The following is a 27,528-nucleotide window of genomic DNA, read 5'->3' on the forward strand; positions in this document are numbered from 1 at the left end:
CGCAGTTATCTACCTTCTAGTGAGTCCAGGGTGTTTTCGTTTGGGTTAAAACTTGTAGTAAGTGAGTCGATAGTCTGTTTTCAGTCCTCAATTCCTATGCCGGCTTGGACGCGGTGATCTCGGCATCTTTACTCTGCCGCCATCTTCTGGAAGTCCCATCTCTAGACTTTTTAATCTATAATTTGAACCCTTGAATATTTATACATTAAAATATGTGTCTGTGTATATGTTCCCTTCACATGGAAATTTGGACCATAGAAAGATTCGTGAATTAAAAAATGAGATTCTTACTGTACTTTACTGAGGGTTGCTTAATTGAGTAGGATTCATATTATGGAACATGGCCATAGGCTCTAGATTTGATAGTCCACTTGGAGAATAGAAATATGCTTGAAAGGTGGAGAGCAAAAATGGTAATAGGGGAAGATGTCATTGATTTCATTAAAGGACATTTTGTCATGGACCAATCTCCAAATCTTAATATAGGAAAGATCTAGCATCCTCCTCTTCAGGAAAATTTCCCCTGATATTCCTTCTGCCAAAAACATGCCTCCATCCATTATGATTCACAAGACTTGTCCACTTATGTACTTAAGATTTCTGCTCAAATATCCCCTTGTTATAGAAGCTCATCTTGACCTTCCTTATTCTCAGTAGCTCTTTGTACCTCACCTAACATTATTCTTTATAGCACCAAACATCACTTGACTTCCGTATTTTTGCTTGCTTGTTATCTTTAATAGAAAAGGGGCTTTAAGAGAGCAGCAACTTTGTTTATTCACTGCTTTCCCCATTGCTTGACACATGGCAAGCACTCAATATATATTGTTGAATGAGTGCATAAATAGAGGAAAGAAGGTACTTTTACTATGTATAACATGTTTTGTCATTTGGAGCTATACATGCCATTACTATCATTCCATTATGGATAAGTTCTTATGTCCTGATAGATATTTGGGGTGTATAAACAGTTATTTTCCAGCTTTTTCAGATCCTACACTACCTTGGGGTGTGAAATTTTAGTTTTTACAACAGCTGTTAAGTTTCTTGGGCATTTAATTAGGTTTGTAATATAACAACTTGTAATTCCTATTGACAACTTTGTATTAATATAACATAATGTATTTAAGTCCTCAGTTCAAGACTTTGCATTCATACCCTGCTCCATTGGTAGGAACTCAGAACAAAAATCCAGTGCCCCATATCACTTGTTTGTGTACCTCTTCCCTTCTTTCTGTCAGTCTACTTGCTGCTTTCTCTCTTTCATCAACCTTCACCAGCAACACGGGCATTCTGACTGTCTCCTTTGTCTGGCAATGTCAATATCTTGCCCCTGCTGTTCATGTAGATTTCTACTCTCTCTGATCAAATTTCTCTTTCTCAATGTGGCCCACCAACCTACCTTTACACCAGCTCCAGCCTCTCTTGACTTGCTCCATTTCTCTACTTTCCATAGTTTTCATATCATTTATCAATCTTTCATGTGCCTTATGATTCATTAGTTATGATTATTTGTGTCTCTCACAGAAAGACAGATTTTTTTTCTCTTTCTCATACTGACTTATTCAGTGCTGACAACAGATCTAGGTATGTTACACTCCACATTTCAAATAATACTAAGTGATTGAACTCAACACTCTAATTTGTGCTTTCTTTCTCTTCATTCAAAAAAGATTTCCTAAGGATCTCTAATATATGTCAGACTACTTTAGGTTTCTTTTTCCCAAGTATCTTTCTCACTCTAGAGAATCTAATATAATTTAACTTAGTGATTTTTCCGGGGGCAACTCTTGCTTACTATTTTGAATTCCTTTTGTCTCCCCATAATTCTGAAACTTCAATGTGCGTATGTCTGATTTGCTTGTTATATATAGATTTTCTGCACAAGAAACCCGAGGAAAAAAGAGAATAGTTTCTGTCTATCTATAAATCAAAGTTAATTTTTTTCATGCTTTAAAGGGTACAATCTAGAAAGTGAAAGACAATCTATAGAATAAGAGAAAATGATTGCAAATAATATATCTGACAAGTACCTAATATCTAGAATACATATAAAACTATTGTAACTTGATAGTAAAAGACAAATAACCCAACTTAAAAGTATGAAAAATAATTGAAAAGATACTTAACTAAAGGTGATATACAAATGGCTAATAAGCCTATGAAAAAATGATCATCATCAGTTGTTGAGGAAATTCAAGTCAAAACTGCATGAAGAACCTCTCACATCCCCTAGGATGGCTCTAGTCAAAAAGATAAACACCAGAGTGGGGAAGTGATGGAGAGTTGAAACCTTCACTGCTTGTGGATTTAACGATGGAGAGGAAGTTTCCTCCTACCCCTCTAGGTTCTTCTCTGGCTGGAGAACTGTAACCTACTTAAAAGGCCTTTCCCCAAACAAAGTCACACTGGGGTTAGGACTTCAACATGTGAGATTGTAGAAATTCAGCCCCCAAAAGCTGACATTCAAAGAACTTTGAGGAAATAATTACTACGTAGCAAAGCTATTTTTGTACATGTAAATATACCCTGATGTTTGTTTTTATAGATTGTCTTCTGCAATGCCTTACCACAAAAAATAACACACGTCCAAACAAATAACATCTACTGATTTAACAAACATTTTCAAAATATTATCTGACTTGGAGAAAAGAAAGCTCACCATAAGGGAATTGGAGGATCCTACATCCCAGTGCCCAGCTCTGCCCTCCATATCTGAGTGACCAGCACAGGCGGTCACCTTCTCCGTTTTTCCTTGCTTAGTTCTTAATACTCTCTGTATCTTCACCATCTGTTTTAGTCACCTAGATTACCTTTATTTATTTGATAATATAACCATTTTGCTACAAATATTTATCATCAAATTAGTATTTAAAACAAAATTCTTTCAACATGTTTTTATGAGTCAGTCCTGATTATTTGGGTATGCTTTAAAAAAAAAAAAACCATAGACATTTTTAAGAATACTTTTATATTATTTTCAATTAGCATAGAAATAATGAATCAGTTTCTAAAGTTGTTTTAAATTGTAATACAGGTCCTTAGAGTATATTATGATCGCCTCCTGGAAAATGCAGACAGGACTTGGCTTATTGGCTACATTCAAGAAATTTTGAAAAACTATATGGATGAAAATTTTCATGAACTTTTTCATAGTTTGGATTTTGATAATGATGGAGTGGTGGAAGAAGATGACTTACGTAGCTTAATGTTTTGTGACTTCCATGATCTTAAGAGGGAGGATACCAACTACAGAGAAGTGGCAAATGTAGACAATCTCCGAGTAATAGTGGAAGCTCACCTGGAGGAATTCAACAATATGAGCAAAAAAACCATGAACCTTGTCTTGTTCCGTTTTGCCATAGAACACATCAGCAGAATTTCCAGAATCCTGAAGCAGCCTCGTAGTCATGCTCTTCTGGTTGGTGTTGGAGGGAGTGGACGGCAGTCTGTCACCAGATTAGCTGCCCACATGGCTGATTATTCAGTTTTCCAGGTTGAAATCTCCAAGGGCTATGGTAACACTGAGTGGCATGAAGATTTAAAAGTGATCTTAAGGAAGTGTGCTGAAGGTGAGATGCCTGGTGTCTTCCTGTTTACCGATACTCAGATTAAAAAGGAGTCATTTCTGGAAGATGTCAATAATCTGCTCAATGCCGGGGAAGTGCCAAATCTCTTTGCACTGGATGAGAAGCAGGAGATATGTGATAAAATGCGTCAATTAGATCGTCAAAGGGATAAATCCAAGCAAACAGATGGAAGCCCCATAGCTCTTTTCAACATGTTTATTGATCGCTGTCGCAACCAACTTCATGTTGTCCTTGCCATGAGTCCCATTGGAGATGCATTTCGGATTCGCCTTAGGATGTTCCCTGCTCTCGTTAACTGCTGTACAATTGACTGGTTTCAGGTATTGTCATGTAAATTTTAGAGGTCTAGAAATATTGTCTCCATCATCATGATAACTTATTTTATGGACTCCCTCTCCAAAAACTGTAGTTAACTAGAATTTTCTAGTCAATAGCAATTCATTTGTGAAATTATTATTCAATAATTTTCTCATATGAGAAAAGCATGTTATTCCTCATGCATATAGCCTTTGTCTTCACTATATTGTAGAAAGTTTTAATGTAGCTTTGTGTATTGTTCAGGTTCCTGACTGGAAACAAAGTGCCAACTGAGACTTTAATGAGGAAAGTTGAGTGAAGGAACTGCTTATGGAGGTACAGTTAGGGCTAAAGCAACTGAATCAAGAAATGAGGACATAATGGAACCAGCAGAAAGATGTTACTAAATCTGTATATTAAAAGGATATATGGAAGAGAGTGTTTTATTGGAGCTTGAAGTTGTGGAAGTAGGAATGTCTAATAGGAACAGAAACTGGGAACTTATACCTCAGCTCCTGGTAAAAGGAAAGGAAGGTGTAAATACCCAACTTAATGAGAATTCAAAAGAAAGAAAACCAGAGTGACATTCTTGTGTAATAAACCTCACTGTCAAGGAGCTCTGAGCAGCATAGATGAGAGTATAGGATAGGAAATCTGTGAGCTGTGGCAGATAGCCTGTGAGTGAGTTCTAACACATAATCATTTTTGAATTTGGAGAACTTGCATCACCCTTCTGTACCTCCATTTCCTGCTGTTATTTCATGCAAGACATATCTATTGAATCCTTGCTTTGTAGCAAGGAAATAGACAAGATCTCTGATCTCCTTGAGCTCACTTTCTACAGACACTTAGCCAAAAAAAAAAAAAAAAATCCCATTATACCATTATACAGAGTAACATAAAGGGAGTAAAAGGCTTTCTGATTTGGTGACCTTTAGGAGGGAACATGAAAGACAACAAACAAACAAACAAAAACTCCAGATGGAGAGTGTCTGGGCAAAAAGAATAAGTTAGTGAAGGCAAGAGGCTAGGTGGAAAGATTGGGCAGAAGGGAGAAAATCTCAGTGACGAGCAGAATAATGGTGAGGGGGGTGAGAACCAGATGAAGTAGTAGTTTACAAGATGGTTTTCTTTTTAGTATGCTTGTAAGTCTTTGAATGGTTATGAATTGGGGAGTAGATTTCAGCTAGTTTATAATTTGACAGCTCTGTGGAACACACAGGTTAGTAGACCAATTAAGACACTTGAAATATTCTGAACAGGTAACAAGGAGTTGAATTGGCCTCTATTTATAGGTAGAGAAAGGAAAAATGGTTGAGAACTATTTTAGGGCCAGTGCATGGTGCTAATGGACTGCATGTAAGGTTGAAGAAGAGCTCAGGGTGATGGCCTACATTTTGACTTAAGCAAGGGGTGGTCATGTTTACTAAGTTGGAAGAAACTGCAACACTTTGAGTGGGAGACACAAACTTCAATCTGACTCCTTGAGTTTGAGATGCTTGTAAGAGAAATCAAGTTGTTCATGTGACTTTGTAGTTGGGGGAAAGGTTAATAGCATTTACCACAAAGACTTGTTGGGATATTTAAATGTGATAACCTCAGTGGAAAGCAGAGGGTTACAGACATTTCATAATTTTAGTTCCTGTTCCTGCCATACTCAGTGACCATTTTCTCTAACCACTGAACATACCCTAAACATTACATGTACTAGCTGCTGGCTCCCTCCCCTAGTACTTGGAAAAGTTCTCCCCACAAGCTTTTACCTCCTTCTCTGGCATACATAAATTGTGAAGGATTGCAGTACTACAAACTCCTGTTAGTAACTGTGATCAACTGCTAAAGCATGTATTTTAACTTTAGTCATGGCCTGAAGATGCACTACAGGCAGTTGCCTCACGTTTCTTGGAAGAAATTGAAATGTCAGAGGAAGTACGAGAAGGCTGTATTGACATGTGTAAAAGCTTCCATACTTCTACTATAAATTTATCAACATCCTTCTATGTTGAACTGCAACGATACAATTATGTGACTCCTACCTCTTACCTTGAATTAATCTCTACCTTCAAACTGTTACTGGAAAAGAAAAGAAGGTAAAAATGAAATGTCATGTTTCTAAGTAAGCTATGGTACTCTTAAACATTTGTGTGTACAAAACTGACAACTATGATGTAACAGAGATACAAAATATCTCTATTATAAATCTTTATATAACTTCCCCACAACCATTTTTAGGGCAGGGATCATATCTTGGTCTTATTATTTTATTTTTTTTGCATAGACTCACTACATAGCACATCATTAATGTATCACTTTGCTGAGGGAGTGAGGTGTGTTAGTTTGGCCTCACGTAAAGTCCCAGGATGCTTTGATAGTGATAGCAAAACAGTGAACACCACTAAAGAGTAATTTTTCTCTGGTAAGTAACTAGATGGTAGATAAACCTTCTCTTTAGATACTCAACAGCTAAAACCCAGAGATAGCCATTCAGTGTACATAATCAGCTTTCCTTCATTAAGTAAACTCACATTTGAAAGCATCGATTAAAGCATCAATAAACTAATGTACTATAGAAAGTGTCAATGCAAGCTTTTTGTTGTCCTTGGTGATTTTTTACCAAGAAAAATGTATTCAAAAGTTTCATTGATTCTAGATATATTACAAAGTGTAGAAACATTAGTTAAGCAAAAGTTAGAAATTTAGAGCTTTTAATGATCACTTTAAGGAGATCTTAACTATTTGATCACATTCAAAATGTTATCTAAAATTTTTTTACATTTGTAATTTTTACTACTTTTTAATGTCCTTTTTAGAGCATTTAAGAAAGAAAGCTTCCCTACTTACTTCAATAATTTATAAGTCCAATAAATTAAATTTATAAATATGGTAAGCCTGAAGTTCTTTTAAATTTTTTACTATTGTCCAAAAAATTACAGTATTTACTTAAAAATACAAGTTTAACTCTTGTTCAATTACATGGTTCACATTGAAATTAGAAGAACCAGGCCCTCCCTGGTGGCTCAGCGGGTTAAAGCACTGCACTGAGAAGCTAAAGCCACTTCCGCATGAGTTCGATCCCCACCTGCCCTGGAGGTGACCACATGGCATGGCAGACCTCTTCTGACCCGCCCGCTGCTCCCCTCAGCAGTGTATTTCATTGATCTGCCTGTTCTGCTCCCCACTCTGTCTCTGGTGAAGCCTCTCACCGCCCCTGAGCCTCTGGCCTGTACCCCAGTTCTGTATAAATAAATATTAAAAAAAAAAATTAGAAGAACCTGTTAAGCTCACAGACTGTTTCTTTTAAATATTAAAAAATATATCAAAAGCACCAGGTGTACAGGTTTCTTACACAAAAATAGGCATTTTCAAGGCCTTTTCTCATGTTGGCCGGGTGCTGTTGTGCTCATCCCGTCTTACAAGTGACTGTTGCAATGCCTTCCTGCTAGGGTGTCATTCATAGCTTTCCTATTCACTGTGGTCCTCACCCCATGTTGGAATCACTTTTAGTATTTAGTATTTTTTTTTCCATCTGTAATACATAGTGAAACCTGCAATTCCCACCCAAGTCTGCTATATGGGTTGGTTGAATTTCATTATTTATTTGGCTATCAAGATGTTTGCCTTTCTGTATAAATGTCGTGATCTTTGTCTTAATGGGGTCTTTCTTCCCTCATACTTTCCCATCCAGTAGGATCAAAACTTCTTGGAGAGTCTGGTTAAATCTTGATATCATTTATGACTCTGTTTGATTATACACTCACTATGGCCTTCAAACTTAAAAGTTACAAAAGTGAGATAGAAGAAGGTTGAAAATAGTAGTTTTCTAGGCATTTTTAAAGATTTAGTTTTATTTATGGATACAGAACTGGGGTGTAGACTAGAGGTGTGGGTATGGAGAGGGGGTAAGAGGATTCACCAGAGACTAAGTGGGGAGCAGAGCAAGCAGATCCACTGAAATACTGCTAAGGGGAGCAGCAGCCAAGACAGGAAGGGTCTGCTGCACCATGTGCCATGAGGATTAGCTCCCTGGGTAGGGATCAAACTCATGCCACAGTGGCTGGTGATAGCTTGATAGTGCTGAGATTTTAACCCCTGCACCACCAGGGAGGCCCTGGGCATTTTAAACATTCTTATTTCCCTTTCATATATTCCTTTTTCAAAAAATGTTCTTCACCTGAATTTGAATTCATTTAATCTAGCATCTTCCCTTAATAGCTAAAATCATTTAATATTTTTGGCAACATTATTTTATAACGTTGTATAATTTGTAAATTACCTTCTCTTAATAGCTAGAACATTTGGATTTTTTTTAAAGTAACATGGCATTATAACTTCTCATGTATTCTTTGTTCAGAATCAATGTGTATATATATTAGATTCACAGCTAAAAGTACCAATCTATTCTTTACCATACCATTGTCCCATCTTATCCAACTTAACCTTCGACTCATCTCTAGTTAATCTTACCATCCAAAAGATTATTTTTGTTTTATTCATGTTTGTTTTCGCTCTATATATGGACATATGAATGAAATCATACAGTGTTTGCCTTTTTCTATCTGGCTTATTTCACTAAATATAATTCTGTTTATGTCCATCCATGTTGCTACAAATTCAAGGTGGCATTTTTTTTTTTAATAATTGAATAGCATTCCATTGTGTGTGTATGAATTTCATCTTCTTTATCCATTCCTCCATCAATGGATCATTTAGCATCATTGTAACTTAGAAGAAAGTTACAAGGTCACCTGCCAGGGAAACCAATGGTTCAGCTTGTCACATTGAATGAACCTAAATATTGAAGCTACTACACTGTGACAGGAATTAAAAACTTCCCTGTGCTTGCTTTATCAGGGATCTACTGAAACCTAAATCACAGAATACTCACTTATTCAGCCCCTCAGGTCCCCTTGCTGTCATATATTGTGGTAGAGTGAGGAAAATAAATTTAACACAAAAATGTGACGGGCGTACCCTCACTTCTAATATTTTCTATAACAATCTTTCCAATGTTCTTTTGCCCAAGCCAGGTAAGCCCTCAGTTGAAAAGTGCCCTTCTATCCTTAGACAATTACCAGACTGATTCATTTCCTAATCCAGCTTACATTTTGTAAAAAATGTGTCACTTTTTCTATCTTGAAATATCATAGAATATCAAATATTTTTAAATTAAACAGTATTCTACAAGATAATTTTTCTTATATTCAGAATATAAAGAAACAAAACAAAATAACAGACAAAACTAAACCCAGGAAATCTGATTACAAAGTTGAAGCTACCAGAGACAATGATGTGGGTGAGGGAGAAAGGAGTAATGGTTGGGGGAGTAAGCCCAACAGTTACGATGGAAGATTATGGGTAGTTTTGTATGAATGTGGTGTTATAATATACATCTGAAGAGATGTGAACCTGCAACCCTATATCATATATATGTACTTAATAAAAGAAAAACTACAATTGAAACAGTAAACAAAATGAAACAACTTAGTTTTCTCTGCATACCCTATCTATCATTTAACTAAAGAATATATGCGAATACAGATAAAATTTAAAATTAAAGGTACCATATTTCTAATCAACTTTTATTATCTTGTGATCATTGTGCACTGAAAGTATTGCCCTTTATTAACCTAGTTGTCGCTGTTATCATAGTAAAGGAGTCTTATTTCAAGATATTGTATACATCTCAAAATAACTTGCTATCTTTGATAACACTCAAAATATATTTTGGGTTCTGAAGTCTATTCAGAAGAAGTCACCATGAAAAGGTTCTAAAGAACAATAGTGGCCCTCTCTGGTGGCGCACCAGGTTGGAGCCCAGTACTGCAAAGCTGGCTGACCCTGCTTCTGTGGGAATTTGATTCCCAATCTCCAACTTGGAGATGATAGACAGACATGGTGCAGCAGACCTCTCCTGTCTCACTTGCTGCCCCCCTCAGCAGTGCACTTTGTTGATCTGCCTGTTTTGCTCCCCACTGTGTCTCTGTGGAAATCTCTCACTGCCCCTGCACCTCTGGCCTGCACCCCAGTTCTGTATGCATAAATAAATAAAATATTAAAAAAACAACAATAGTGCTGGAATAAACTTCCCAAGGTGATTGTAGAGGCATAACATCCATTTTGATATGAGACTCTTTGCCTTATATCTGGTATAAAATAAATTTTAAAAGAATAACTTCTGAATTTTTGTTACATGACTAGATATTATGCTAGGTACTGGAAATAGAAAAATAAACAAGATATACTGTCTGCTCTTAATTGTGTACAATCCAGTTTTCTAGAGTTCATATTTTTTGACAAATTGTTGATAGATGCGAAAATCTTTCCAACTTGTTTTAGTTATGCCTTTAAAAAGCAAGCCTGAAAATTTCAAAGACGCGTTTGCTTTTTTCCTTGACCTAAGATACAGAGCTTGATGACTGACATTGTTTTGCCTACTTGCTTTCAGTGAAGTCATGAAAATGAAAAAGAGGTACGAAGTGGGTTTGGAGAAATTGGATTCTGCTGCATCTCAAGTAGCCACAATGCAACTTGAGCTGGAGGCTCTACAACCACAATTAAAAGTTGCTAGCAAAGAGGTTGATGAAATGATGTTAATAATTGAGAGGGAGTCTGTGGAAGTTGCCAAAACTGAAAAAATAGTGAAAGCTGATGAAATAATAGCAAATGATCAAGCTATGGCTGCCAAAGCCATCAAAGATGAATGTGATGCTGACTTGGCAGAGGCTTTGCCCATACTGGAGTCTGCACTCACTGCCCTTGATACCCTCACTGCGCAGGTAAGAGCCCAGCTGCCCACGTGCTACCAGGCCTCTATCATTGCCTGCGAGAGCACCTTGCATTGTGTGCTGACTTTAACTATCCTTCCAAATTAGTCTCATTAGTTAATACAATAGAAGTAATTGTCAAATTGATGAAAGGATTTCTGAGCTCACCTGAAAGAGAGATGTATGTGCACAATTAAGACAATTTTTTAAAAAGCGCCTTATGCTCTACTAGAAGCCACTGTTAGTCCCAGAACTTTGCTCTACAATGATTGACAGGATCCTATTTTGATTCTAAGTTGTACTGTTTCCTTATTTACACCCTTTTGTAATTGGAGTATCCTTCCACTTAATGTGATATGGTATTGTCATTGTTTATCAATGTTTGTTTGTGTGACTGGTACTAAAATAATATGGCTTACTTTTTTTTAGTAATAGCATTTATATTTGATGAAATGTACTAAATATTAGGATGTGAAAAGGGGAGCATTTCAATTAAGAAAGATAACGGTAAATTTTTTTTTTTTTAAAGATTTATTTATTTGTACATACAGAACTGGGGTACAGGCCAGAGGCTCGGGGTGGTGAGAGGCTTCACCAGAGACAGAGTGGGGAGCAGAACAGCCAGATCGACGGAGTACACTGCTGAGGGGAGCAGAGGGCGGGTCAGGAGAGGTCTGCCACGCCATGTGGACTCCTCCGGGGCAGGCAGGAATCGAACTCATTGCGGAAGTGGCTTATGCTTCTCAGTGCAGTGCTTTAACCCGCTGCGCCACCAGGGAGGGCCAGATAACGGTAAATTTTTAAAAATAAGTAGTGCTGGGAATTTTTACTAAAATTTTGGGTGAGTTGGGGAGAAACATTGGATAATTTCTTTACACCTTACTCTAAAATAGATTTTGGACTGACTAAAATTTAAATATAAATAATTCTAAAATAATAGAAAATATAGATCATGTTTATGATCATGGAATGGTCCAGATCCTAGGATTTCTTAGATATGAGAAAGGTCTGCAAAGTAGCTATGTATTTTGTAACATATATACTCGGTTTACCTGTCTTTGGGATTTTTGTTTGTTTGTTTACTGAGTTAACATTTGGTAAGCCAACTATAATTCAGAGGTATGGGATCGAACACCTAGAGATGTATGTTACCACACATACCACCAATGTACCACCATAATCCACTGGACCCCTCAAAATTTTGCTCGCCACATACCCCTTCCCTCCCAGTAGCCTCAGTCCTCAAGTCAGGTTTCTCGAATTTCTTTTGGTTTGGCTTGGATTTTTGATTGACCTTTTGGTTTCTGTATGTTCCACATGTCAGTAAAATCATTCAATAGTTGTTTTTCCTCCTAATTTATTTCACTTAGCATTGTCCCCTCTAGTTCTATTGAAGCTGCTACAAGTGACAAGATGTCAACTTTTTCTTAAATATATAGCTGAGTAGTTTTCCATTGTGTACATATATCACATCTCTTTAATCCACTCATCTGTCATTGGCCATGTAAATTATCTCCATGACTTGGCTATTGTAAATATTACTTCAATAAATATAATAATGCTTATATCCCTTTCAGTGAGTGACTTTGCATTCTTCAGATAGATGCCTAGGAGTGGATCATATGGTAGATCTATTTTTAATATTTCAAACGCCTCCATATTGTTTTCCTTAGGGGCCGGGCCAGTCTGCATCCCCCATGCAGTGTATCGCCAGCAGGCTCCTGTCTCCTCACATCCTCCCAAACACATTTTATTTCTGGTCTTTTTGATATGGGCCAATCTCACAGGTGTGAGATGATACCTCATTGTGGTTATAATATTCATTTCCCCAATGATAAGTGATGATGAGCTTTTTTTTTCTGTGTTCTCTTTATATCTGCTTTGGAAAAATGTCTTTTCATCTCCTCTGCCCATTTTTTTTCATTGTTTTCTTTCTTTTGAGTTGTGTAAATTCTTTCAATATTAAATTTGGATATTGGATCTTGGATATCAGCCACTTGTCAAATGTATGATCTGAAAATATTCTCTCCCACTCAGTGGTATGTCTTTTTGTTTATGTGGTAGTTTCTTTCACTGTGCAGAAGAAGCTTTTTGCTTGATGTAGTTCCATTTTATAGTCTCTTTTATTTCTCTTGCTGTTGTAAAGACATCTTTGAATCTCATGTCATGGAATATTTGCATCTTTCCTTTTATGTATCAGATGGTTCCAGGTCTCTCACCCAATTCCTTAATAAATGTCCAGTTACTTTTTGTATATGGACAAGGTAGTGGTCTAGGCTCATTCTTCTACATGTGTGTGTTCAGTTTTTCCAGCACCACTTGTTGAAGAGAATTTCCTACTTCCAATGTATACTCTGACTCCTTTGCTGCAAATTGGCTGTACATTTGAGTGTGGATTTATTACTGGACTCTCAATTCTATTCCATCAGGCTATGTGTCTTTCTGTTACAGTACATACATACCTAGGAATGTGATTCCACCATTCATTTTGTCAAAATTGCTTTGGGTATTTGGGGTCTTCTGTGACTCTACATAAATTCAGTAATGTTTGTTCTATTTCTTTGAAGAATGATATTGAATTTTGATAGTCATTGCATGTAATCTGTATACTGATAAAGGTATGATACCCATTTTAACAATGAAAATTCTTCCAATCCATAAGCAGGAACTTTATTTCCATTTCTCTGGGTCTTCTTATATTTCTTCTAACAATATCTTAGAATTTTCATTGTACACATTCTTCACCTCCTTTGTAAACTTAGGTTTACTACTATACTTTGCCTCCCCTCAATCAAAGATGTGTCTCCCACATTACAGCTATTCCCTTCCCAAGGCCACCAGCCAACCCCCAGATTTGCAAACAGGTACCCAAACAAGACCACAGACTCCAGTTGTGTCTCTCCACCTACCTATGGTTGAATATATTTAAATCTCTTCAGTGTCTCTTCTGGTGTAGTTCAAGTTCATTGCCAATATCCAAGAGGTGTTCTCTTTTCACCACAACTCACAGGACCCTCTGGGTTTAGTGCCCTTTTGGATAACTTTCAGCTTATTCTTCCAGGAGCCAAGCAGAGTACCACCTCTGACAAAATCTTGGTCCAGTCTCTCTTTATTCAATGTTTTGACACTATTCTATCACTGTCACCATGTATACCCAATGAACAGTGAGTTTCTCATCTTTTGCAGTAGTTTGAAAAGAGAAAACAGTTGCAAGTAATGTACAAACATTTCTTTTAAAATAATTAGCATGTTGTTTTTCAAGGACATTACTGTGGTAAAATCCATGAAGAGTCCTCCTGCTGGTGTCAAGCTTGTTATGGAAGCTATATGCATCTTGAAAGGCATCAAAGCTGACAAAATCCCTGACTCAACAGGTTCAGGCAAAAAAATAGAGGATTTCTGGGGTCCGGCTAAGAGACTGCTAGGTGACATTCGATTTCTGCAGTCACTGCATGAATATGACAAAGATAACATTCCTCCAGCTTATATGAATATCATAAGAAAAAATTATATTCCAAATCCAGATTTTGTTCCAGAAAAGATTAGAAATGCTTCTACAGCAGCTGAAGGTCTATGTAAATGGGTCATAGCAATGGATTCATATGATAAGTAAGTATTGATAAAAAGAAAGTTAACTGAAAAACACTATTTTCTGGTTGGGTTATTTAGTTAATTTAAAAATTGAAATCTATATAGATCAGAGGGTCTTAAAAATTCATGTCTAAAATCTATGGTCTGTTTACCTATTTACTACAGGTAAGATTTTATCAGTTAAGATTTTATCAGTTAATATTTATTTAAAAATAGCAATAAAACATTACATGTTAACATAAATAACTTTTTAAGAATTATTTTCTATAAAAAATTTGTGAAAAAATTAGTGTTGTTTTATATTTTTGCAAATGTCTTTAATATGGGGTTCAGTAGGAGATAACAGGATCTTGGATCTGCTTTTTCAATCTATTGCAACAGCTTGTTTTGATTGAAATAGAAAAAAAATAGTTTTACACACATGTATAGTTGGACAAAGGGATTCACTGGGCGGAGGGGAGTGGCTGTATCTTGGAACATAGTTTGGAAACCACTGGATAATAAATATTCTTTATTTTGTCAAAAATAAATAAAAATAAAGCTGACAAAAATCCCTGACTCAACAGGTCCAGGAAAAAAAAATAGTGGATTTCTGGGGTAAAAAAAGGAGTCTTTTTTGATGATTGTATGACAACCATTTATTCTATGTACAAAACAATAGAAATTATTGGTTATTTCTTCACAAAATATCTTGCAGGATATCTTTCAAGTCCATAAACTGTTTTTATCATTGTTCTTATGTTTATATGCTATATTGGGCCATAATATCCTACATTAATGATAACTTTTAATTTATTGTTTAATCACTTTAGAAAGGTAACTGACCATTTTTTTCTAAAAGAGAATTTATATATTTACCTTTTCTGTGTAATCTTTTTTTGCTACAAGAAACATATAGCTGGTTTTAGGTAAGGGTATGTACTAAAAATTTTTTAAATTCTCCATCAGAATTAAGCCTAACTAATTATGCTTGTTCCAACAAAAATTTTTATGTTTTAAATAGATATGCTATTCTCCTTTTGAAAAATCACCACAATCACACTAGCAACAAATAAAGATTTTATTTTGGATAAAATTTTATTTGAAACAATTTGCTATGGGTATCTCTTGTTTCTATCATTTCTTATGTTACTTTGATGTTGTGACTAATTCTTAGGAGAAATATAAACTCTAGAGATTAATACAGGTTTTGTATAAAGATGTGTTTTAAATTACAATAAGGATACTAGAAAAGTAAATTCGATGACTAATTTTACCCTTTTCTTTGTTCTTTTCAGAGTGGCAAAAATAGTAGCTCCCAAAAAGATAAAACTAGCTGCAGCTGAAGGGGAGCTCAGAATTGCCATGGATGGTCTCAAGAAGAAGCAGGCGGCTCTGTATGAAGTTCAGGCCAAGCTGGCCAAGTTGCAGGACACACTTGAATTAAATAAACAAAAGAAGGCTGACTTGGAAAACCAGGTATGTGAAAAGAGACAAATAATGGCAATTTCTCAGTCGCTGTAAATGAGAGTGATGTTTATGCTAGCACACTATAGAGCAATTTCGTTTTCTTCCTAGTTGGGGGTTCACCCACACACCAAATCCACTATTGCCTGTTTTTGTAGGTCCTGCAAGCTAATGATGATTTTGATGTATTTAAATGACTGCATGTTAAATGACTATTTACATAGTATCCTCAATTTTGCTTCTTGGTTCACAAAGTCTAAGTATTTACTTTCTAACCTTTTTCAGCAACCAAACAAAAAAGTGTCAGTCACCTCTGACTTAAATTACTGGAGTATTGAGGTAGATTATCTAAACCATTTTTTATTCTATGGAAAGAAAATGGAGAACCAAAATGTTAAGTGCGTTAGATTATACAAGAGTTAAGGCAAAAATTGAGGTTAGAATTCTATGACCAGAAACAAAACAATCAATATTTATCTAGTACTTTGTAAGTATTGTTAATCTGAGAGCAGTATACATGATCTCATTTATCCTCACAGCAGCCTTTGAAACTAAGTGCATAGGGTTTAAGCAACTTGCTAATAGATAAGCCAGCTTCTCAGTATTAAGGGTAATCCTAGGCAATCTGTTTTCTGCAGGTTATATACACAGATTTTATATTTGTACAAATATATGCTATCATGTTAGTTTGTAGAAATGTGATCTTTTAATGGGTATGGTTTCCAAGTAATCTATTTAAGTTTAAATAATAGTAAGTTTATGGTTGCTTATTGTAAACCTTTATCAGTTCTACTGTATGGGATTTTTGCTTTTCATTGTAAAATGTTGGAAAACTATGTTACAAAATTAATATATGCACATATGTGTGATGTTTTCAGAAGGGAAATTTTAGCTAAAGTATTTTCATGTAGTTCCTATTGAAAATTTTATTAGAGTCCAAGACCCAATTGAATATATCATAAACATTGTTGGGAAAAGAATGAATTTAGAAATTTGAAAGAAGATATTAAAAGAAGGAAAATGTAGACAGTATCAACAATATTCCAGTTATCTAAAACTTTCCTTAGATAAACTGAAATAGTATTTTATATATCTTTACTCTGAGTTTATTTAATATGAATAACATTAGGAAAAAGTATAAGCCACATGTTTATTTCAGAATAATATGAATGCTTCTGCTTTTGTCATTTACTACTTCTTGTCAAGTAAATTATTTCATTTTGAACCTTAAGATAACCTTTACTTAATCTTGTCATACTTCCAAGAATAATGATGCTACGTTACTTGAAATTAAAATTAAATTAATTCAGCTATTCCCCTGGAATATTGCTATCACAGGGTTGAAATGTCTTTTCCCCAAGTTTGCTACCTTCATAATTACCCTTTTAAAAAATCACATTGCTTAATTGCATATAATCAAATTTGGTTGACAGTCTTATGCACAAAGTAGGCTCTCAGCTATTGATTGATGTCCTAATTTAAGGTTAATTGCAAGTGTCTGAGTAGGTTGACACAATTTAACAACTTGAAAATTGTGCTTTGTAAGTAAGCATAAATTACTTAAAGTTTCAAACATTTAACCTTTAAAAATTGTCATTAAATCAGCTGTATGTTAAATGAAGGTAAAACATTCATCGAATATTAAAAATAAAATGCATTTAGATTATTAAAAGGAAAAACATCTGTATGTACAAAAGAATGTCTTTATATTTTCAGTGTCTCATACTATAGCCATTTCTTTAGAACAGTTCTTTGCATTATAAGTACCCATCATGAGTTTCATAAGTTATATTAAAGTACTGTTCTGCAACCATCCAGGCACAGAGTGGGTAGGGCTTGAGGTGGCAGGAGGCTCACAGCAGGACCTTTACTCTCTGGGCTCTCTCTGGCATGGTCTCCTGGTCCTCTCCCTGCAGTCAGTCGTCCTCTCATGGCCCTTCCACCTTTGCTGTCCCTGTGTAATTGTGCCCTTGTAGCCTTAGCCCCAGGCTCAGATGTACATACTTCTGCACACCCACACCATATTCCAGGTGTCCACAGTCAGGCACGTTCCCTGAGCCCACATTCCCAAGTGCCTCCTGCGTCAGCACATCAAGGTGGCAGATGATAGCCACAGAGGCCAATGCTGTAAAAGCTTGATTACTTCATTCACCCTGCAAGGACATATTTAATCATGAAAAAATTCTAGAACTTCAATTTTCATAGTGTTTCTCTTTAGAGAGTTAAAATTCAGTTGGATGTTTGCAGTTTAAACAACCATTTATTTCTGAATTTTTGTAGTGCTTTGAACTGATTGTAGCTGTGGATGTTGATAAAAGATAACTTTTATTTTTGAGGTTGATTTGTGCAGTAAAAAACTAGAACGAGCTGAGCAGTTGATTGGAGGCCTAGGAGGTGAAAAAACACGATGGAGTCAAACTGCTCTGGAGCTGGGACAACTTTACTTCAACCTGACAGGTGATATCCTCATTTCCTCAGGAGTTATCGCTTACCTGGGAGCATTTACCTCTCACTATCGACAGGTACGGACACAACTTTTGAAGGACTCTTCCTGACCTTCCCGTTACAGTCAGCATTAATCTTAGTGGTTTTCGAGATTGGTTGATTGAATTTTTAGTAAATGGGAAAAGCAAAATGTTTTTAAATGATTTTTAGCTGTGTATTTAGTCATTCTATAAATTAGCTTGGTCAGATTATTCTCTTCTAAAATTGAATTGCTTTAAAATAAAAGATCTATTTTAAAATGTAATGTGAAATGGCAGACTCCAATGATGAAATTTTAGTTCCAAAGCAGTATAAAGATACTGGACTTCTGGGATGTGTATGTGTTTTAATCAACTCTTCCCTATGAATCTCGCTAACAAATCTATGTCAAAATCATTTCAGAGACTGAAACTTGAAGAGAAGTGACTCAGCCTAAAATCAAACTGATCAGTGGCCTATGCCTTTTAAAAGAAGAAAGCCAGGTTTCTAAACTGTTGATAGATTCTATCTCAGTCTTCTCAATTCCTAATCCTGTCTCTATTCCTTGCATTTTTCTTTCACTTTTTAGTTTGTTCCTCAATAAAACTCACCATATTCTTTGACAATCTTAAAGAGAATTAAACAGAAATACAACCCAGGACAAGTAAAGGGGACAAACAAAGCAAGAGGATAAACTAAGAAAAAAAAATGGAAAGAGCTAAACAAATAAGAGAGGAATGAGAATAGAGAGAGAAATTTCAAACATTTGGCAGTGGCTTCTGGTGTTAAACAAAATCACATTAATGTGGGGCTGGATCCTTGGAGAGAGCTTGCTTGCACATGGTCTCAGTGGTGCTTCACTTAATTTGGGGACTTCCCCTTCAGCTTCAGTGAACCCTGGTTCACCCTTGGTAGCCACATTTTGGTTGATTTGTTTTCAACCAAACTGACTTAAAACACTCATGTAGATGGTACATCGATGGTTCTTCTCTCTGTAGCCTTTTGGATTTGGGTAGCCCTTGTCTTGATATACAACTTTCATATTCTTGGCATCCTTTATACCTTTGTATTTTTTAATTATGTCATTATGCTAGTAACATCTTCTAGTTCAAACAGTTAACATCTAAGCTAATACTTACCAAGAAATAGTTTAGTTGATAATTTTAAAAACATATATTTATAAAAATTAATAGCCAAACAGCTGGTTAATGACTGAGGAAGAATTTGAGACTTGCAATCACCTGAATCCTAAGTTAGTGCTCTTTTCTGCTCCAGTATGGAATTATGGAAGTGTTACAGGGCAGGGAGAGAGGGGCACCCCCCCTAAGCCCCCAAACCTGCCTGCCCTAAATTGGTTCTGCCATCCACCTCATCAAGACAAAACATCTAAAACTTTAATGAAAAGGAACTTTACTACAGTGAGTATATAACACAGAAAGCAAATAATTTAATTTTTAAATCAAAAAGCTAAAGTTACCCATCCCCTTGTGGGCAAAAGTCTACCCAAAAGGGATTGATCCAAAGCAAGATGCAAAAGCCCCCCGAAAGGCTAACGCATCTTCTGGTTGGGACCCATAGAAAAGGGTCAGAAATGGCCAGACAAGTCTAGGAGGAAAAGAGCATAATCAAAATCAGTATTAATTGCCAAAGTCAACCTCTCCACAGGTCTCTCATCCACATCTCTTTCAACCAGTCCAGGGCCAAGAAACAAGCACCATTTCTTCATTACATGCTTGCTGCTCCATGTGGCTTCCTCAGATCTCCTTTTGGCTCTCCATCCTGCTTCCTCCTTTTTCAGATCCTTTCTCTTCTCTCTTTTCTCTGCTCAGCTCCATGCTCCTTCTGGGTGGGGTAGGGAACCTGGAACTTCCCCTTTTCCTGGGGACCACCGTGTTACATACAGGATTGACATAGTCACCCTTACCAGTTCTCTGTTAGTTCTCACCATACCCCTGGGTATCTGCACTGGCTCCTGTTTCACATGCCACTGCATGCTGAAAGCACACTGAGCAGCATCATCCCTCCCAACCCAACCCTCTCTGACAGACCTACCACCACACAGATGTTCCTCAAAGGAACTTTGAAATCAAGACTGAGACCTTACAATTTACTGACAGCAGCCAAGTGACATTCAACCTACACACAAGATACACCCAAAGCTCAGAGGTCCTCCTGTAAGTTTATATCCAATGTCCTTACCTGTCACCTTGCAGGGTGGCAGCATTGTGAGTGACATGCATTGAGAGAGGTTATTCAAAGTCCATGTGGAGCATGAGAAGCCTAGGGTGGGCTACCCCTGAAGTAATATGGAGCCCCTATCCTAAGGCAATCTCCTCTTAATTAACATCAGGTACAAAGGTGGAGCAAGAATGTAAGGAGGGTACATGCCTGGGGGATGGTATTGGGGATCTAAGCTAGAGTGGAGTGACCAGGTACTGTTGCCTGGGGCTCCATTATTCCTGCCAGTCTAAGCATATTATCTCTATTCTGCCTGCTGTTTTCATCAGATACTGGTTTTCCAGTAAGTTCCTCATTCCTTTTGCTCTTGGTGAGATGCTCCTGCCTGACTCTATATCTGGTTGACAAGCAGGAACTGTGGACACGAAGACAGTATCTCTGAGAACACTTGCCCCTGATTCATGTAGCCATTTCACTCTGTCCCACCTCATCTCTATGAAAGCTTGAAAGCAAATTTATCCTGTCTTTGCTTCACTATAACAACTTAGGCTTTACTTTTCTTAAAGATTCTTTGATATTTCTGTTCCTTCCTATGAATTTATTCTCTGAGTCTTGCTCCATAATCATCTCTCTTTTGTTTTTGTCTATTTCCCCACCCCCCATTTATGGTGGAGGATTATGGATACCTTAGTGGTGGGCATGATGGTGTAACATACATCTAAAGAGGGGGCCCTCCCTGGTGGCGCAGCGAGTTAAAGCGCCTCACTAAGAAGCTAAAGCCACTTCCACATGAGTTCGATCCCTGCCTGCCCTGGAGGACAGACCTCTCCTGATCTGGCCGCTGCTCCCCTCAGCAGTGTACTTTGATCATCTGCCTGTTCTGCTCCCCACTCTGTCTCTGGTGAAATCCTTTTACCATCTGGCCTGTACCCCAGTTCTGTATGCACAAATAAATCTTTAAAAAAAAAAAAAACATCTGAAGAGGTGTGAATCTGTAATCTTAATTCATAAGTCAATATTGTAAACTTTTGTTGCTGCCATAAAAATAGTACAATTAAACATAGTAATTTTTAAAAAATCTGGCCCTCCCTGGTGGCGCAGCAGGTTAAAGCACAGCACTGAGAATCTAAAGCTGCTTCTGCATGAGTTCGATTCCCGCCTGCCCCGGAGGTGACCACATGGCGTGGCAGACCTCTCCTGACCCGCCCGCTGCTCCCCTCAGCAGCGTACAACGAGCTTCGTAGATCTGCCTGTTCTGTTCCCACTCTGTTCCTGTGAATCCTCTCACCCTCCGCATCTCTGGCCTGTACCCCAGTTCTGTATGAATAAATAAATAAATCTTTAAAAAAAAAAAATCTTAGTAACAGGCCCTCCCTGGTGGCGCAGCAGGTTGAAGTGCAGCACAAGGAAGCTTAAGCCACTTCCACATGAGTTCAATCCCCGCCTACCCCAGAGGTGACCACATGGTGTGGCAGACCTCTCCTGACCCACCCGCTGCTCCCCTCAGCAGTGTACTTCGTTGCTCTGCCTGCTCTGCTCCCTGCTGTGTCTCTGGTGAATCCTCGCACCCTCCGCATCTCTGGCTTGTACCCCAGTTCTGTACGAATAAATAAATAAATCTTTAAAAAAAAATCTTAGTAACATAAAAAAAAGTTTCACATTCAGTTCTAAGCATGAGGATATAGTGGCAACTTCAGTTCTGTGCCCCGATCCCTTGACTTTCTGTGCTTTTGAACCCCACAATCAGCTCTTGTGCTCTTTTGGGGTTGACTTCCCACTTTGCCTAATGTTTGGAGATCTAGGACTGCCTGGGAAATCACTTCTCTCTGAGACAGGGCTTAGAGAATGACTGGTGTAAGTAGAAATTTAATAACCTGTCTCCTTTCCCTCTGATTGGAACAACTCCAAGAAGAATTTACATTCCCTGTAGGATCAAACTAGAGCCCCTTGCTGCAGAACTTTGGCTGATCTCTCCCTTACCTTTTATTGGCTTCTTTCTTTTCCCTTTCCTGATTCCTCTAGCATCCCTTGCTTAGTAAATCACTTGACATAAATCTTCATTTAAGAATCTGCTTCTGGGAAAATCAGCTAAGACAAAAGACCTTACAGTAATCTTAGTTCTTCTCGCACATACACTGGATACCAAGAGCCCTCAATAATTTGAGACTTGGATCCTCTCCCTCCAAGCTGAGTAGTTGTCAATTATTCATCAACCCCACTGTCAAGATTTTAGTATCTTCATGAATAAAACATAGAAATTGCCATTCTCCTACAATAACTGGGCCCGCAGAACCTCAATTGCAATGCTTAGGCCAATCTCTGAACAGAATCCTATACAATAAAGAAATACAAGCCCTACAGTTGAATTAACTTGAGTTTAATCAAAGTTAAAATATTTGGGGTTGGTGGACATTTTCACCAAGATGGTACTTGTCAGTTATCCATTCCACTATCTTAATACCTGATTACAAGCCAAGACCTCTAGGCTTTTAGGTTGAGGCGCAAATATGTAGAAATGTTTATAACATGAGCATTTGTAATAATAAATGGATTAATGTTTCTAGATACAAAAGTTTGACCTGTCAAGTGATATGTCTAAACTTAATGTTGCCTATAAACAATTATCATTTTAATACATAGCCAGTAAATCATAATTTTACTAGGAAAAAATGTGAGCACAAATCAAGCTTGAGTTAGAACTAAAAATTGAATTGTTTGCTTGACAAAGTATAAGCAAGGAGCTTACAAAGTGTAATGCAAAGAACTTATTTAGTTGGTAGCTTTCAGCCTCATGTTCATATATTTCTGTTTTGTCCTAAAGATCCAAATCACAGAGTGGACAAGTTTGTGCAAAGGAAGAGATATCCCCTGCTCAGATGATTATTCCCTTATGGGTATCCTTGGAGAAGCGGTGACAATTCGAGCCTGGAATATTGCTGGATTACCTTCTGACTCATTTTCCATTGACAATGGAATCATCATAATGTAAGAAAAATTTCTTATGTGGGGCAGCATCCCATATATCCCAGTGTGAGAATGATCCTAAATTGTGTTACTTTCAAGTTCACATTACCATAAGGTTGAGCACTAGGTTTGTCTTCTTGGAGATTTTAGCATGTTAGGAATACACAGTAGGAAATGTTCAGTTTTGTATTATACCAGTAACTTGACAAGTTGTGAGTTAACACCTAAAAAAAAGTAATTCACATGATAGTACTTAAGTTAAAATGGTTGAGGCATATAGACTTTTAAGACAGAATTAATCACTCCATGTAAAGACTAGTTGTTCTTCATTTTTATATGTAAATACTTAAAATTCTAATGAAAATGTTTTTGTACTGCTCAAGAGGTTATCTTGACAAAGACTTCTTTAGTATTATTTACTGAGCTCTTCTATAAATATTTGCAATATATGCAATTGGAATGTTTTATAAAACAAGTTAAAATTTGATAATACCCTCAAGGGAAGTTAAAGAAGTAATTATGTCTTGGTACATGAGACAAGCTAATTTTTGCCCCAAATTTTGGGCCCCAAATTCAGCTAAAGTATTCTTTTAAGAAAGAGAAGGGGGAAAAAAAGCTGTGTAAATTAATCCATATTCTTAAATAATATAATAGTTTATTTTTACATCATTTTGTGACTTTTTCCATCTCAGTTGTAATCCCCAATTAATCCATATTTTTAAACCAAGGAACTAATTCTTAGACAAAGTTTTTTGGGAACTAGAAATAAGTATAATTTGTTGATTTGGAGAGAAGTCTACAAAGCTTTTCTTTGGGGGAACTAAGTACTGAGCACTCTCCTCTCTGATCACTTAAATTAATCCAGAATTACAGATTCTTGCTAAATGATAAACAGGTCCAAAAGCCTTGCTAGTTATGTGCCTTTTAACAGGGATAGGATGGGAGCTATTTTATTGTTGAATTACTTAACAAGTAGTTGGCATACAGACAGTCTGTGTGGATACTTATTAATATGAAAATTAACATCTCTGGAGGGTTACTGAAAGTTTAGAAGTCCTACTTCTACATCTGTTGAGTAAAGTAAGCTAAACTTAGCCTAAAGAAGTCAGTTTATTGCTATTTGTTGTTATTCTGTTTTACTCTTAGAGAAAAAGAAACTTTATTCTTCTTAAGGACATGTGCAGTATAATTGGTCCGTTTCTGTTTCTGTTCTTTTGATTTGCAGTCTGTATATATACATGTGTTCCTAGTGGGGCACCTATAACCATTATATCCATTTATGGCTAAGTTGCATCATATTTTCTAGCAACTAAATGTACCCTTCTTTGAGCCCAGTCATATTTCAACAATATTAGAACTGCTGATGAATATTTCTGCCTTTATGACTCTAAACCTTTGAGTGATTATTTTTTCAAGATAATAAACTCACATTTCAAGAGACAGGTAGAAACTAGTGATAATGAACTGTAACCCTTATATTTTTCCTACTTGTAACAATATTAAAAACATTAGTAGAAAGTATGGTAGCAATTTCACTAAAAAGAAAATTCTAGCATTTTTCATTCTTGGCTTGTTTTGTCGTCGTATTTTTATAAGCTTAAACTGAAAAGTTTTAGTGAATAGGTTCAGGGTGATCATTTTGAAGTGTCAGAAACAGAAGAAAAAAAGAGAAGCAAACAGAACATGGATTTCTCATCATATACTCTGGCTTATATCTGATCACTTTCTCAGTCCTGAGTTTTTGCTATCTATACCCACTACACATCTTCTACAAAATCAAAAGATAAAAAAGAAATACATAACTCGCCATCCACTTATTGGTCAGTTCATTGCCCATCTTTTAACTTTATTCCCTTTCTTTTGTTGTTATTTAGTTTTTATAGTTTGCAAGTTGTTGCATTTGGAGATTATCCAGAATTTTTCTTTGATCAGTGGAAGAGATGCTCTGTAATGGGCCTACCCTTCCCTGGTCAGTGCCAGAATTTCCTCTAAGGAATGAAGTTTCTTGGATACATGCTTCCTTGTAATCTCTTAGAAAAATACCAATTTGTCAAATGAGTTAACTTTTATGGTGTTTGCCAGATATTGTTTGCTTTTTGCATTTCTGTCAGTTATCATATGCAAACTTTAATTTAGGGAAAAGGGATAAAGAAAAGTCAACATAAACCCTCCTTTCAATGAATGTACAGTTAAGTTATGTGATACAGTTAAGAAATTATAGAACTGCCACAATGAAATATTAGCATTGTATAAAAGTACTATAAATATAAAGTGGATGAATTGCTAAAGTTCAAACATAAAAGAGATCAAGACTGGTTTTGTAGATTGCATAGCATTTGAGCTGACCTTTAAACATGAGTAGGACTTGAACATCAAAGAATGGATAAATGCATTTTGGACCAGAAGAAAAAAATAGACTTATGAACATGGGTATTGTGGCTTAAAGATATTGAAACAACAGAAGGACGAGTGAGTCATTCAGTTTCTTCAGAGAAGCATAAATGCTGTCTAACACTCATACATAATTTTCCAAATTTAAAAATACTCCTAAAAGTGACAAAATAAAACTTTTATATTGATGAGTTTTATTTTTTTCAAAATCCCTTTTCTTCTCTTTAGATTCTTGTGGATATGATTTTATTTGTTGCTTGCATTTAAGATATTACACTACACCTTTGGCCTCATTTCTTCCTAAATGCAGTGGTCTGGTTTCCCCCCCTCCCACCAGTTAGTATATTGAAGACATAAAACCCAGTCTGACTGAATTTGGAAATAGGGCCTTAATGAGATAATGAAGGTCAAGTGAGGTCATGAGACTAGAACCCTAATCCAGTAAAACAGGTGTCCTTGTAAGAAGAAAAGGAATGGGATGCACCCACCAAGAAACAGCTGTACAAGGGTGCAGCCAAAGGGCAGTATGTTCCACAAGCCAAGGAGACCAACCTTGGGAGACATCAAACCTGTCAGCACCTTGAGCTTTCAACTTCCAGAACTTTGAGGAGCCAGTCTGTAGGATGTTGTTGTGATATCCCAAGCCAACTAATACATTATATTTATGTGTGTGTGTGCATTATGTGTGTGTTATATGTGCACATTTATGTGTGTGTTGTATGCATGTTATGTGTGTGTATAAGTGTATATATACATATGTATACTGTATAGTATATAAAGTATGGTATATAGCACATAGTATGCCTATGTACAAGGCTATATCTTTACCATATAAGCTACATATTTTATATTAGGTTCTAACTTAAATGCTCAAATATGAGTACTTCCATTTGGAGGGACAATTCTAATGAAATTTTAAACTCACATTGTAGTGTGATTAAACTGAATATATTACCCTATTTTATCTACACCTTTTATTTTGGCTCCCATTAACTCTTATTTTCTCCTTCTGCTCTTCTGATACTCTGTGTGAATTTGCTGTGCTCACTTTTGAGTAGTGTGACAGTATGTTTAGGAAACTGGCCAGAATTATGGTTTATATTTAATTTTTCAGAGAAAGAAAATGAAGAGTAATCTTAGTGCTGATTGCATTTCACACAAGCAGAAAGTTATTTGGTTTGGATACCATATGGTGATAGCAGATACTGGCTAACTCTTGTGATTCCCATAGCATGCTGAAAAATAAATGGGTTTCCTTATGGTTCACTGCTCTTAGTCTTATTAGGAGAGGGGAATGTGAGTGAGCATAAAGCAGTAAGTATAAGCTCTCTCATATTGCAAAATCTCTGACTTTCATAGAATATATTTCTATCCATAAAAAGATACACAACCACTAGGCAAATATGTAATAAATTAACTACACACATGACACTAAAGATACAAGGGTTTCAAACAAATACTAGGCCAAAGTTGTGTTAACACTCAAGTGTCTTAACTATTATGAAGGTTATATGGTATAAAATGATGCTTTTCAGGGCTCTCCCTGGTGGCGCAAGGGGTTAAAGCACCACATTATGAAGCTCTCCAAAGCCACTGCAGCACAGCCAGGGAGCTGACCCACATGGTGTGGCAGACCTCTTCAGCAGTGTACTTTGTCAGTCTGCCTGTTCTGCTCCCCACTCAGTCTCTGGTGAACCCTCTCACTCACCACACCTGTGGCCTATACCCCAGTTCTGTAAGCATAAATAAAAAATCTTTAAAATATTGATGCTTTTCACCTTTTCATTATAGCTTTAGTGATCTACATTTGAAAAAGCTATGATGCCTTGGTGCTTTCTCTTTCC

At 36.6% G+C, this 27,528-nt stretch overlaps 1 protein-coding gene across 1 annotated transcript in view; it reads left to right on the plus strand.

The window, feature by feature from the left end:
• The window catches only part of DNAH7 (dynein, axonemal, heavy chain 7), a 205,444-nt gene that overhangs the window by 108,924 nt on the left and 68,992 nt on the right, over positions 1 to 27,528 (plus strand). The window contains exons 41-47 of the mRNA XM_004674839.1: positions 3,038 to 3,910; positions 5,748 to 5,977; positions 10,333 to 10,663; positions 13,914 to 14,260; positions 15,520 to 15,700; positions 18,025 to 18,210; positions 23,151 to 23,314. Of these exons, the coding sequence (XP_004674896.1) occupies positions 3,038 to 3,910; positions 5,748 to 5,977; positions 10,333 to 10,663; positions 13,914 to 14,260; positions 15,520 to 15,700; positions 18,025 to 18,210; positions 23,151 to 23,314 (2,312 nt within the window). The remainder of the gene's footprint in view (positions 1 to 3,037; positions 3,911 to 5,747; positions 5,978 to 10,332; positions 10,664 to 13,913; positions 14,261 to 15,519; positions 15,701 to 18,024; positions 18,211 to 23,150; positions 23,315 to 27,528) is intronic.

The sequence above is a fragment of the Condylura cristata genome, unplaced genomic scaffold (assembly GCF_000260355.1).
Source record: "Condylura cristata isolate star-nosed mole 26May11 unplaced genomic scaffold, ConCri1.0 scaffold00002, whole genome shotgun sequence".
NCBI classification, from domain to species: domain Eukaryota; kingdom Metazoa; phylum Chordata; class Mammalia; order Eulipotyphla; family Talpidae; genus Condylura; species Condylura cristata.